At 32.3% G+C, this 12,508-nt stretch overlaps 1 protein-coding gene across 7 annotated transcripts in view; it reads right to left on the reverse strand.

Annotated features, from left to right (window-relative positions):
- NOX4 (NADPH oxidase 4) overlaps positions 1–12,508 on the reverse strand; it is a 137,583-nt gene that overhangs the window by 95,794 nt on the left and 29,281 nt on the right. For all 7 annotated transcript variants that reach the window (XM_025042647.1, XM_015600601.2, XM_025042643.1 and 4 more), the window contains 2 exons: positions 9,364–9,391; positions 3,567–3,639 (listed from right to left, as the gene is read on the reverse strand). In XM_025042647.1, the coding sequence (XP_024898415.1) occupies positions 3,567–3,639; positions 9,364–9,391 (101 nt within the window). The remainder of the gene's footprint in view (positions 1–3,566; positions 3,640–9,363; positions 9,392–12,508) is intronic.

The raw sequence follows: 12,508 nt of genomic DNA on the forward strand, positions 1-12,508 counted from the left end.
GTTTGAGATAAGTAAAAAAGACTAAAAGTTATTGTATTTCATATGTCAGGGTGGATATTCATTTATTAGAATCTTAGAGGTGGAGGGTGGGTATTTGTAAAAGCTTCTGAGATGATTCTGCTACAACCCCTAAACCTTTTAGAATCCCTGATTTAAGCAACAGCCAATTGATTCACATTTACTTCACTCATGATTTTTGCTATTATAAACAAAATCATTAACATCTTTGTAACATATGCCTTTTTGCACATATCTGATTCTTTTTTAATCTAAATTCCTAGAAGTGGAATTGCTAGATCAAAGGGTGCACGTTTGCAATGTGTTTGATACGCACTGCTCACTGCTCTCTGAAACGTGTTTATCAATTACTATTCCAACTGTAGAATAGGAATGCCTGTTTCCCCAAACCCAAACTCTGCTTTATAAGTTTACGTTATTTTGTATAAGTGGAATTTGGTATTATTTCATTTGTGTGTTACACATTTTTAATTTTTCTGAGACTTATCTGCTTATAATAATTACCCATTTCTATAGTGAATTTTTCTTAATTGTTGTGAGTAAATTATTCAAATTTTAAGCATGTCTTAGTTCCACATAATTGTAATAATTTGCCAAACAACATGTTTACATTTCAATTGCATAATGTATATTTAGTTTTCATATCTTTAGATAAGTATTTCCTATACTTTTTCTTGTCCATTATGAGATCTGATATCCATTTAAAGTTCCTTTTAAATTTTAATGATGTAATTGTTTTACAGTTAACTCTAAGTTATCTTAAATTTTCTCCACTTAAGCTTTACTTTTCTTATAAGTTTGTAATGGCACCTTTGTCATTTAGCAGGTTCTTATATATAGCAAAGTCCCTTAGAAGGCTTTCTATCAACTCTATCATTGGTTCAATGTCTTGGTTATTTTTGTGAGTCCTAATCGGTTCTGTTACGGATGCTTAATCATTTCAATGTTTAGTAAGCTACATCTCCCTTTTTACTCCTTTTTTGGACATGCGTTTGGATGTTCTCTCAGATGAACTGTAGAATTGCTTTACTAAATTCAATAAATAAACAAACAAAATAACCCATCTTGGATTTTTATTGGAATTGCAAAAAAACTTATAAAATAATTGAGGAAAAACTCTATCTTTGCAGTGTATAGTCTTTATTCAAATTTCTACTTATTTCAGTGAAATTGTGTTCTTTCTTCTATATAGCTTTTACCTAGTTTCTTATTAAGTTTATTCCTAGATATTTTGTTTTTGTTGCAATTGTTAGTGGTATCTTTTTATTTTATTCAATTTTCAAACTGATAATAGCTATTATGTAATAGGGCTATTTAAATGATTTTTGGTACTCAATTACCTATTTCAATTCTTTTATTTGATATAACACTAATTTTTTCCATAATTCTCTTGGATTTTTCTGGTCAGAAAATTACAACTATCTTTCTGGAAATAATGATAATTTATTGTTGCATTCTTTTTAATTATAAATGTTTCACTTCTTATTATATGTAAGTAATGGTATGCTTTAGTGGAATTAAAAATATCACGTTTACTTTTTCATAATTTTCTTAGAAATGTTTCTCATGTTTTACTCGTAAGTATAATCTCGGTCCTGGCTTTTACATTTTCTAATTCTATAAATAAAATTAATTCCTTATATACTCTGATTATTTTAATCCAGAATTAGAGTTTCGATTTAACGACTGCCATTTTAAAGTCTATTGAGATAAAAATGTTTGTATTCCTGTCATCTGGTTTTAGGATATATTACTTATTTTAATAGATTGACCTATATCGAACCATCGATAAATTACTAGACTACATTCGACTATCAGAAATCAAATGCTGGAGTCATATTTATTCACCTAATTTTTCTAATGCTTTATTTCCTCACTGGTAAAGAGAAAGGGTAAATGGTCATTTCTATGATCCATTTTAGAATTTCATGATTTTCATAATAAAGCTTTGAGAAAAGCAGAGTTGGTTTTTTAATCTTTTATAAATAAATGAAAAAACGAAAGATTAAGACATGTTCACCAAATAATTTATGTAATGGCTAAGCTGATCATTATATTCTACTTTACAAAACTATCTCTAGATTTTTTTCTAGATGTAGAACATTCATATATATTCAGTCTCGTAAATAAATATGTCAGATGTCCTAATTTTCTTTCAAGAACTCCTAACACTAACAAAGTATGTTTTTAAAATAAATGCCTGACCTAACTAAAATTTAAAATTTTCCCACAAAATTGGCACCCTCATGCACTAATGTTAGAGATTTCTCTTTCTATAAGGTAATTTATTTTCAATTCTTATGAAAAGTCTTAAAAGTGTGCTTACCATTTGACCCAGCCATTCTACATCTAGGTATTTTTCCTTAGGACATAATTGAAAAAGTACACAAAGACATATTAACGGGGCGTTTGTTTCACAATTGAAATACTGAAAAAATAGAATCAACCTAAAATATCTAATAATAGGGGGCTGCAGAAGTAGCATTTATCTATATAGTGATACACTATATAGAATGATAAATATTTAAGTAGACTTTAAAAAGTATGTATAAATATGGTCCAACTTTGGTAAAATATGTAGATATATGAAGAGAGAGAGATCAGGAGTGTAAAAGGGAGAAAAGGATAGTGATTTTGGTGGATATAGAAGATGGGGAATGAGGGAGCAAAAGAAGTAATTAAGTCTGTAAAAACAAATACCAGAAAATTTATATTGTTAATCTCTGAGTGGTAAGTTACTTGTGAGGTTTTGAGGTGTGTATATGTGTACATAGATGGGTTCAGAAGTACAAGGATAGCTTATATGAGTATGCTGTAGGGCAACTGTTCTCAAAGTATGTGTGTGTGCATATGTGTGTGCGTATTTCTGTTAAATTTCATATCCCAACAATAGAATGACTGAGGTTTTTTGAAGATTATATATTGTTTCTTCTTTTTGGTTTCTTAACCAAGAAGTTTGCCCAGTAACATAGTAAACAGAATGTATCCATCAGAAAGAACTTATGAAAGTGTTCATAAAAATGTATATCTGCAATTGCTCAGTATCTCTTAACTAGAATAAATGTGAATGCAGATATTTCCGATTATTTTAGCAGATGTCAATTAACCATGTTTCCAAAGCTTTGTTTACAATACTACATTAAATTACAGCAAAATAAACTCACATCAGGAAATAAAATATAAAATAATTTAAATGATATATTTCTGTGCATATATACTGAAGTCAATCCCATGTCTCATAGAGATACACTATTCTTCAGAAAGATGACTCTGAAGAACTCAAATTTCCTCAGTTTAAAATGTCTCCATACATGATTCCTTACCACTGGAGACTATTCAACTAAAATAGATTTTTCAAAAACAGGAAATGATATATAGAAATGTTTCTACTTCACTTTCAGTTACATAGAATAGTCCATTAACCAGAATATTTTATCGGCGAAGCATCCTGGTTAATCAAGACTTTTCCTACACATGAAAATAAAGATAATCTAAAGAAAATCTAAATAACCGGACCAATAAACATGGAAATCATGACTGACACTCACCGTATCGCATATGTAGAAGCTGTGATCATCAGGAATAGTACCAATACCATGCAGACGCCTGTCAGGCCAGGAACTATAAAAATGTACATAAGTACATTTTAACTTAAGTCATACTGAGAAAAAAAGTACAAAAAATTATTGCTTTAAAATCCAAAGTATTATGCTGCTTTGTGGGAAGCCCAGTTCAAATTACATATCTCGTATGTTCCCTCTCAAAAAATTCGTTTTAAATTAGCACAGTTTCAAGGTACTCAAGACAAAGGAGACTATTTTCTACTTTAATAGAAGAGTTTGTTTTTGTATTTTAAAATATTCTACTCAAAACGGTGAATATGTACATGCTTCTACATGGACATACTACACCAAATTAATCCATGGGATGGAGGTAACATTCAACACCCTTAATGCTTTGGTTTCCTCCATCATGGTATTAAACTCCCTTACTCTCTCCTCCCCTCTTTTTATAGAACTAGTAGCTGCTTCAGTTTCATTTTCAAACGATTTCTTTTGGGTTTCATTATCTAGAATAATTTTAAAGAAAAAAATAAACAAAACCTAAAGCTTTCTAAAAACCACAGCTTCAAGTGTAGAATAAAAAATCATGGACTTCAAGAAAAAATAAATGATAGTGTTGATGTTTTAAAGAACACTTGCAGACATATTTCCCCTTAGTCTGGAAAACATGTTGAAATCAGTGCTTCAGATATGACATAACACTAATTTTTTAAAAAAAAAAAAGAGAAAATGTGTAAACATATTAGCTTTCAAAATTAACACTGACATGATAGATTGCTACAAACCCAGTGTTAGCTCATAGAGCATAACTAAAGTGAATAGCTGATACACAATATCAAAAAGAACTAAAATTGAAAGGCTCATTTCTTATTATCTTTTTACTACCAAATAAAACATCCTGTCTACAAGTTGCCTTTATTTATTCTTACAATCATATAAGCAACAGTAAGTCCTAAATGTCCTTGCTGAGAGATTACATCTTAAGTCTTCGTAGAAAAGCTAATAAAATAATTCTCTCTCCTAAAGTATAGCCATCTCTCCATTTCTCTTCTTGCCAAGGAACTACCTATGAAACAGAAGGGCCATCATGGCCTCAAAGCCACTAGCAGAAGCAGGCAAGCTGAGTACAATATGAGAGCAAAATAGGTGTGCATCATTAGGATTCCAGACAGTTTAGAATCCCTGGAAAATAACATTAGAAATTTCAGTACAGTAGAAACAAGTTTCTACTTGTAAAGGGTCACATGAGAAATAAGGGAGTCAGCCTTGGATACTTAATACTTCAGTACTCTTTCCTCCTCACTTTTCCCAGTACGCAGATTTTGAAGCCTAACACTTGCCTTTCCCTGAGGTGCCTAATCCAAACCATCTCTTCTCTACATTTTTTCTCAGGGTATTCTCTTTCCCATCATCTTCCCCATTGCCCCAGGTGAGTACTTACTTCCTAGGGGTAATAGAAGAGCAAGATAATTACACTGTTTACAATAAAGAACTAATAGTACAGAGAAATACTATTTAAGAGGAACAGCATGCCTACGAAATGATCCAGCCTTTTCACTCCCACGTTATTTGCCTGAAAGAAACACAACTTTATATCCACACAAAGATATGTTCAAAAATGTTCATAGCCACTTTACTTGTAATAGTTAAAACCTGTAAACAACTCATCTCCAGCAACAAAATAAATAGATAAACAACTGTGGTATTATCTGTACCTGGAAAAAGTAATCAGTAGTAAAAAAAAAAAAAAGAAAAGAAAAGAAAAGAAACCATGAACTGTTGATGTATACACAACATAGATAACTCACAAAATTAGGCTGTGTGGAAAAAAACAGACTCCCTCAAAAAACAAACAAACCAGAGAGTATAAGTTCTATGATTCCTTTTATATAACATTCTAGAAAATTCAAACCATTCTTTAGTTTTTTTTTGTTTTGTTTCATTGTTTTGTTTTGTTTTTTATGGTGAAGTGATAGAAAGCAGATCAGTTGCAAGGAGGGGTAGAGGGTAGGATGCATTATAAAGAGATATAAAAAACTTTTTAGAATGATAAATATATTTGTTATTTTAATTTTGGTTACGGTTTCATGTATATACTTATGTCAAAACCAATCAGACAGCATAATTTACAAATGTATAATTTGTATTCTTCAGTTATAACTCAATAAATTTGAAGAAGAAAAAAAAGAGGAGATTTCTCTTTCTGGCTTCAAGTAAGTTTTAAAAAATCCTTATTTGACCAAATGAATAAATAAATAATAGAATCCCAGATGGGATATTCTATTTTGTGATTGAAGGCCTTCCCAATAATTTTGTTGGTGCTTCATTAACCTCTATGTCTACATACAAGGTTTCTCATGTGGTTCTAAATATGCCAAGATTAGTTGTAGAATGTTTGCAAAGCACTTCATCAGAAAGACACCTGAAAAAACTGAGTGTGTTTAGAATAGAGACATAATTTCCAAGGTGTATTATTTGAGCATTAATTCCTTGAGGTATTAATTTCTGTTACTCAAAGATGCCGTAACCATTCCCTGAGGAGTCACAAGGCACATTAGTGTATTAAAGTCTCTGAGCAGTACTAAAGTAAAAAAAAAAAAAAAAAAAAGTTTAAATTTGAACAAATATTTCCTCAAACATTTAACTAGAGAACTTCTTTTAGAGCAGAACTTGGAAAACATATTAGAAAGATTTAGAGGGAGTAAAATAGTTGACTGCAGTCATCTGAAGATGAAGTAGATGCCCCAGACAACCTGACCAATGGCATGTTTATTCTGGCATTACAAAATGGTTACTGTTCTCAAGGCCAAACCCCAATCTCACTGAACTTCATCTGTAAACTAAGTAAAATCAATTCAATGCTTTTTAATGTTCTTTCAGATTTATGAAGTTATCTTTTTTATGTAAAGAATTCATTTTTTCTTTTCTACTAGAAGTGTAAAAAGACCAGAGTTTATAATTTACAGCATAATACACTTCAGGTCAGTGAAGCAGAAAAACTTATTTGTAATTAGCAATGAAAAAAACTACAATTACATTCATTAATTAGTAGCCTTTAAAATGAATGATTTCATTATACTGCCATTTCTAGAGGAAACAGAGATCATTTTCATCCTTACCCAGATGTGGTCAGAAACACACCATCTTGTATTCATTATCCTTTTTTTTCTCCAGCATAACTGGAAACATAATTGTATTTGTTTATAAGGGTTTTTCTAATTGAAATAGATATTGTGCATTTTATTCTCATTATACACAGTACTACAAAATTTGGAGATACGTATTAAGCATTTTTAAATGAATGTTTCACTAATCCAATCTTTTAAACTTGTTTTATTTTCTAAATTCTTAATTGGAATGTTTTTAACATTTCTTATTTAGTAAGTCTAACAATCATATTTTATGTCACTTATAGTGCCACAAGTTTTATTTTTATAGGACAATCTTAATTTCTCAGTCCTAGGTTACATTGAAAAAAATTTTTAAATTTTAAAGACAGAGAGAAGACTATGTAACATTAAGCAAACTAAAATCCAAGAAGCATGTCAACTAATAAAAAATTGTTATCAGTAGAACAGCTAAAAACATGCATGCATTTCTTCATCTGGAACTTAATTTTTCTGAGGAGCTATGGATGGTGACATTCAAAGACAGCTACAAAATAGTTTTAGTCAGAGATGAATTAAAAATACAAAGCTAGATTGTCTATTTGTAGAAAACAGCGTCACTCATTCCCATTACCATCCTTAGATTCTGCCTTGTTCTCCCACCTGCTACTATTCAGTGGGGTCAATCAGATGCCTTAGGAGCTCTAGACTCATGCTCAGGAGGGCCCACATTCCAGACTGGCCAGCACAGAATTGCTTTCATGAAATGATGTAGACTAGACCATCAAAATGATGCTGACACACTGATTTGGGGTGATACAAATTATTTGTATTGACAGAAACTCTACAAAAAAATATTTGCCTGTTGTCTGTATGCCTTAAGGGCTGCCCTGCCCCACTCTGGAGAAGCTCACCTTCAAGTAGAAAAGACAGTATATCTAAGGAAATACACATTTTACAACATAGTAATTTTACTATTTATCTTTAGGAACCCAGACCAAGAAGAGGTCAGCTCTGGCTAGTGGAATTAGGGAGGAATTTGTGCATAATGCGGCACATCAGCTGAGACTTACAGAATGAACAGGAGATGACCAGGTGAAAAAAAAAGACAGTAAGGTAAGAGAGTGGGCAAAATATAGCTGGTGTTGAGAAGTTATGCTTAAGAGTATTATGAGATGCTCAGTAAGGGCAAAACAGAAGCTCCCAAGGTACATAGGAAGGTTAATAAAATATATTGGCAGGTCGCCCCTCCAGAGAATCTCTGGAATGGAGCCAGGAAATTTGTTTTCAAGTATTGTCTCTACTTAGTTCAACTCCACTCATGAGAACATCTGGGAAAGAACAAATAGTGATGGGGTTTCATGCTTAGGTGGAGAGATCATCTGTTTCTATAGAAGTATTAATTACACTAAGTTCCTTAATTTAATATTTTTGTCATATAAGAAATTTTTTTGTATCTTTGTAAACTAAACTTTTTAAAACACTTCTAATGTTCCAAGGTTTTGACTATATTTTGTGCTGTATGAAACAATATTAAAACAAAGTTCTTAATTATTTCTCTTAAATTAATTCATATAAACCAAAAAATACATTGATTCATACTAAAAGTTTTGTTTTTCTGCTTTTTTCCCCTTCCATTTCTCATCTAATTATTAAGACTTAAATATAACTATGTTTTCAATGATCAAAGCTGTAAACGAAGCTAAAGAATGTTCCTAAAAAGAAATCTGTGAAATACTTCACAAGTGGCAAATATCATAAGGCAGAAACAAAATATATTTTATAAATCTAAACATAGCTGTGACATGGATGAGGAAAACACCTGGATATTGTTATTTTTCATCATAAAATTGATTGAAAAGAAAAACAGTGCATCTGACAGGCCCATGCCTCAGTTCCATATGCAATTCTGATCTTTGATGGGATGTTATACACAAGCCTTTACAATATACTATCTCAACTACCCAATCATCCTTATCCCTGATACATGTGCTAAAATCCCCAAAATAGTTTTCTCCTTTCATCAGTATAAATGTCAGATTGAAAAAGAGAAAAATTTTAGTAAGAATTATACTAACATCATGGCAAAGTTTTGGGATATTCAAATGTGCTTTAACAAATTAATAGTCTAGACTGAGATTTCATGGACAAGATGCTTGAGAAGGAAAAGTAAATTACAAATAAAAAAGGAGACACATTTCAAGAAAAATAACTGATTTTATTGACTATTTCTCCTCTTTTTTATAGGTTTTAAGATCACAAAATATCCTACTAAATATCTGAATTATAAGAAATACATTGATACTCAGAGTGCTTGGTGTTTCTTTCCAACACCCTGCAGGTAGGAACCCATCCCACATGTATTATCTCTAGCAGTACTTGCCACAGCAGTATGTATAAAGCAGGTCCTCAATAAACATATAACATTATTTTCATTGGGAGAACATATGAAAGACAAATGTATTTTCTTACTTTTACTCTTCAATTGAACCCCAACTGTTTTCCTCGTCCCTCTGTTTTCATTGCAACTTTAAACTCAAACTCCTAATATTTATTCTGATATGCAAATTTTTCCTGTTACATAGTAACAGACAACTAGTTGCTATGCAATTTGATGATGCCTATTTTCAAAGATTTTCCTGAATCTTATGAAAGAGCAATGAATAACAGCTTACCAGTCGTGAAGAGAAGTTTTCTAGGATCCTAAAAAAAAAAAAAATGGGAAAAAAATTGACTGAAAAGTAAAACACTGATAATATAAAATTGTACAAAGAATCTGCTGGGTATAAATCCATGTATCGGGCATTTAAAATACTATTTTCCCAATGGAAATAAGACTCAATCAGGTTTCATAATGTTTTCATGATGCTAAAGGAGATTAGAACAAGTACAAAACCCAATTCAGAGAAGTCCATCCATCTAAGAAAGGAAGAGCACTGGTTGAGGAGTCAGGGGGCATAGGCTTTCATCTTAATGGCTAATTACAAGCTAGTAGCAGTGGCCTGAAGCCCACCCTTTGACCACATTGAAACAATATTTTTGGCTATAATGTGGAAGCATTAATATATCTCTGTCTACCACAATTGCCAAACTGCACCTACCATGTGTTAAGATGATAGGAGTCAAAAGTAATAAAATTCATAGGAGAAGTTGTATACTGTAAACTCAGTGCAAAGAATACTGAGATCTTACAATGTGTCAAGCACTGTAAAAAGTAGTGATAACAAATAATGAGGAGATGTTCCTATTACTCAGAAATATAAAACATTATTAGTACAAAATTTTCTTTAAACTACATCTCTCATGGGATAATGGATCTAAGTCACCTCCTTTTATGTCTTCTGAAAAACTTAGATTAATCCCTGGTAAATTTGTGGATTTATTTTTCATTCTAATGGTTCTTGATGTTGCACAGCCTTTATATTCCTTTCCATATGCCTACACTGAATCTGTGATCAGTCCAGACTATATACAAAGTAGGAAGCCATTTATATGATACAGTTTCAGGGGCCTTGAATAAGGACCACTTGCCCAGGAATAGCACTTCATCTGGCATACGTCAAATGACTTCTATATCTGGTATCAGAAACATGGAGAAAGGGTAATCTAGAGTAACAATATATAAACAACTAAAAACACAAGAAAAGCTGAACAAAGTGGTAGTACCAGAAATATGAATAAAGCTATGGAAACTCAGAAAATCGAACCATTAATATTCCCAAGGAATAAAGATGGAATGTGAGAGTGAGAGACAGTTTCACGGATGACAAGATGAGGCAGATTCAACTAGGCCATCAGGAATGTGCCACCATCACAACAAGCTGGACGATGTGTCACTGGAGATCTGAAGAAGACAGAGTGAAAGCACAGTGCAAGGACAATAAGGTGTGTCGCACAAACCGTGTTTTTCAAAGGCAGGTCACAGAAGAATATATGTATTTATAGATACAATGTGTGTGTGTTTCATCTTTAATTATCACATTACTAATACCTACGATGTGCTCAAAAATATTTATTGAAATAGAGAGGGAGAAAAAAAGGAAGAAAGGAAGGAGGAAGTAAAGAAAGGGAAAATATAAACTAAAATAACGAGTTACCTTTTTCATCCATCGGATTGGCAAAATTTTTTTAAAAACAGTGAGATTGAGAAATAAGTATTCTGATAAACTTGGTAGAAGTGAGTCAACTGGTGAAGACTTTTTGAAAGGCAATTTGACAATATCCATCAAAACTAAAAATGAGCATACCTTTGAAACCAAAATTCTACTTCCATGAATTTGCCTAGCAGTGATGTACAAAAAAATTAATTTAATGTTGTGCAGGTTACAACAGAAACTAAAAGTCAACCTAAACATCTGTGAATAAGGAAAAGACTAAAAGCAAACTATAGCATATTAACATGAAGAGAATAAGACAGATCTATTCTGATACAGCAAGCCACAATACATATATTTAGGAAAAAAAGTAAATTGCTAAGGAATAGGTATCATAAAATACCACTCGAAGTATCTTAAGAGAAAACATAAAATTATTAACTGTGGCTATTTTGGGGGTAGAAGCTTTCACTTTTCATGTACTTGGGTGTCTTAAAATATTTTATACTAAGCATATATCCCACTTTAAATGAAATAAATTTAATAACTAAAAACCCTAAAAAGACTAAAAATATTAAGTCTTAAGAAATATTACATTAAAATGATATAATCATTATAGTTATTTAAGACATATGAGTTATAAAACAAAAGAGAGAAGCAAAGAAAGAAAAGATTAAAAAGGAAATTGCATGGCAGGAGTAGAAAACAAGCAACCCATGTGATATGGGCAGAGGAGGATAGACGAATGGGTAGCAGTAGTGGGAAACAGGAAGAAATGTGGCTCCAGTCTGAAATCATTACGTGAGAAGAGCTTCGTTGGAATGCTGAAGAGGTGGACACTTCAGTAGTCCTTAATGCCGGGTGCACAGTACAATCACCTGGTGAGCTTCTTAAAAATAACAATGTCTGGCCCCAACCCAGATTGATTAAGTCATATTAGTGTTCTTTAAAATACTAATATAATCAAAGGATTTATCAAAGATTGCTTGCAGTTTGGGCTTTGTGATTTGTTTCTGTGTTTGCTGTCACATTTTTATTTTGTTTCGGGAGTGGGGTCAAACACATGATCACGGCAGTATTAATCTAGATAGGTCTGGAAAAAGAGAAGTGGGAGAAGATGAGGAATGATCTTATTAAGTCACTACCGGATTTAGCAGTATAATAGGTCAAGGTTCTGATCAAATAGGGCATCGAGCAGTTGTGTTTTAATGCAGTCTTAGCATGAAGCAAGGGCACCCTGAGGCCAGGATGAAAGTACTGAGTGACAGAGACCTAAGCATGGTTGAGCACATGCTGTTCACCAGGCTTTGGCCTGACACCTTGCACATATAATTTTATTTCATGGGCAACTTCCTATGGAAAAAAGCACCCCTAAGTCAGATAGTGCCTGCTACAAAATTCAGCCCAAGGTCACCTATTTGAAGGATTAAAAAAAAAAAACAAACAGAACGAATGAACCATTAAAACTCAATAATATTTTTTAAATCAAATAAACTGATTATCCAGGATCAGTAAATCATCGGCCTGCTTTTCTGCCCTGTTTCCCCCAAGCGCAGTATCTGAGTTATTAAAAAATTTTTACCATGAAATGGCACTGTTGACAGTCTCCACTGCATGACAGGAGTTAGATAAAAGCTGTTGGGAAGCAGAAGGCAAGCCTGAGTGGCAACCATCTGAACACTGCAGAATATGAAAAGTAGATACTCCAAACTCCCATTTTCAGCAG

This window comes from Pteropus alecto, unplaced genomic scaffold, assembly GCF_000325575.1.
Source record: "Pteropus alecto unplaced genomic scaffold, ASM32557v1 scaffold7, whole genome shotgun sequence".
In the NCBI taxonomy this organism is placed as follows: domain Eukaryota; kingdom Metazoa; phylum Chordata; class Mammalia; order Chiroptera; family Pteropodidae; genus Pteropus; species Pteropus alecto.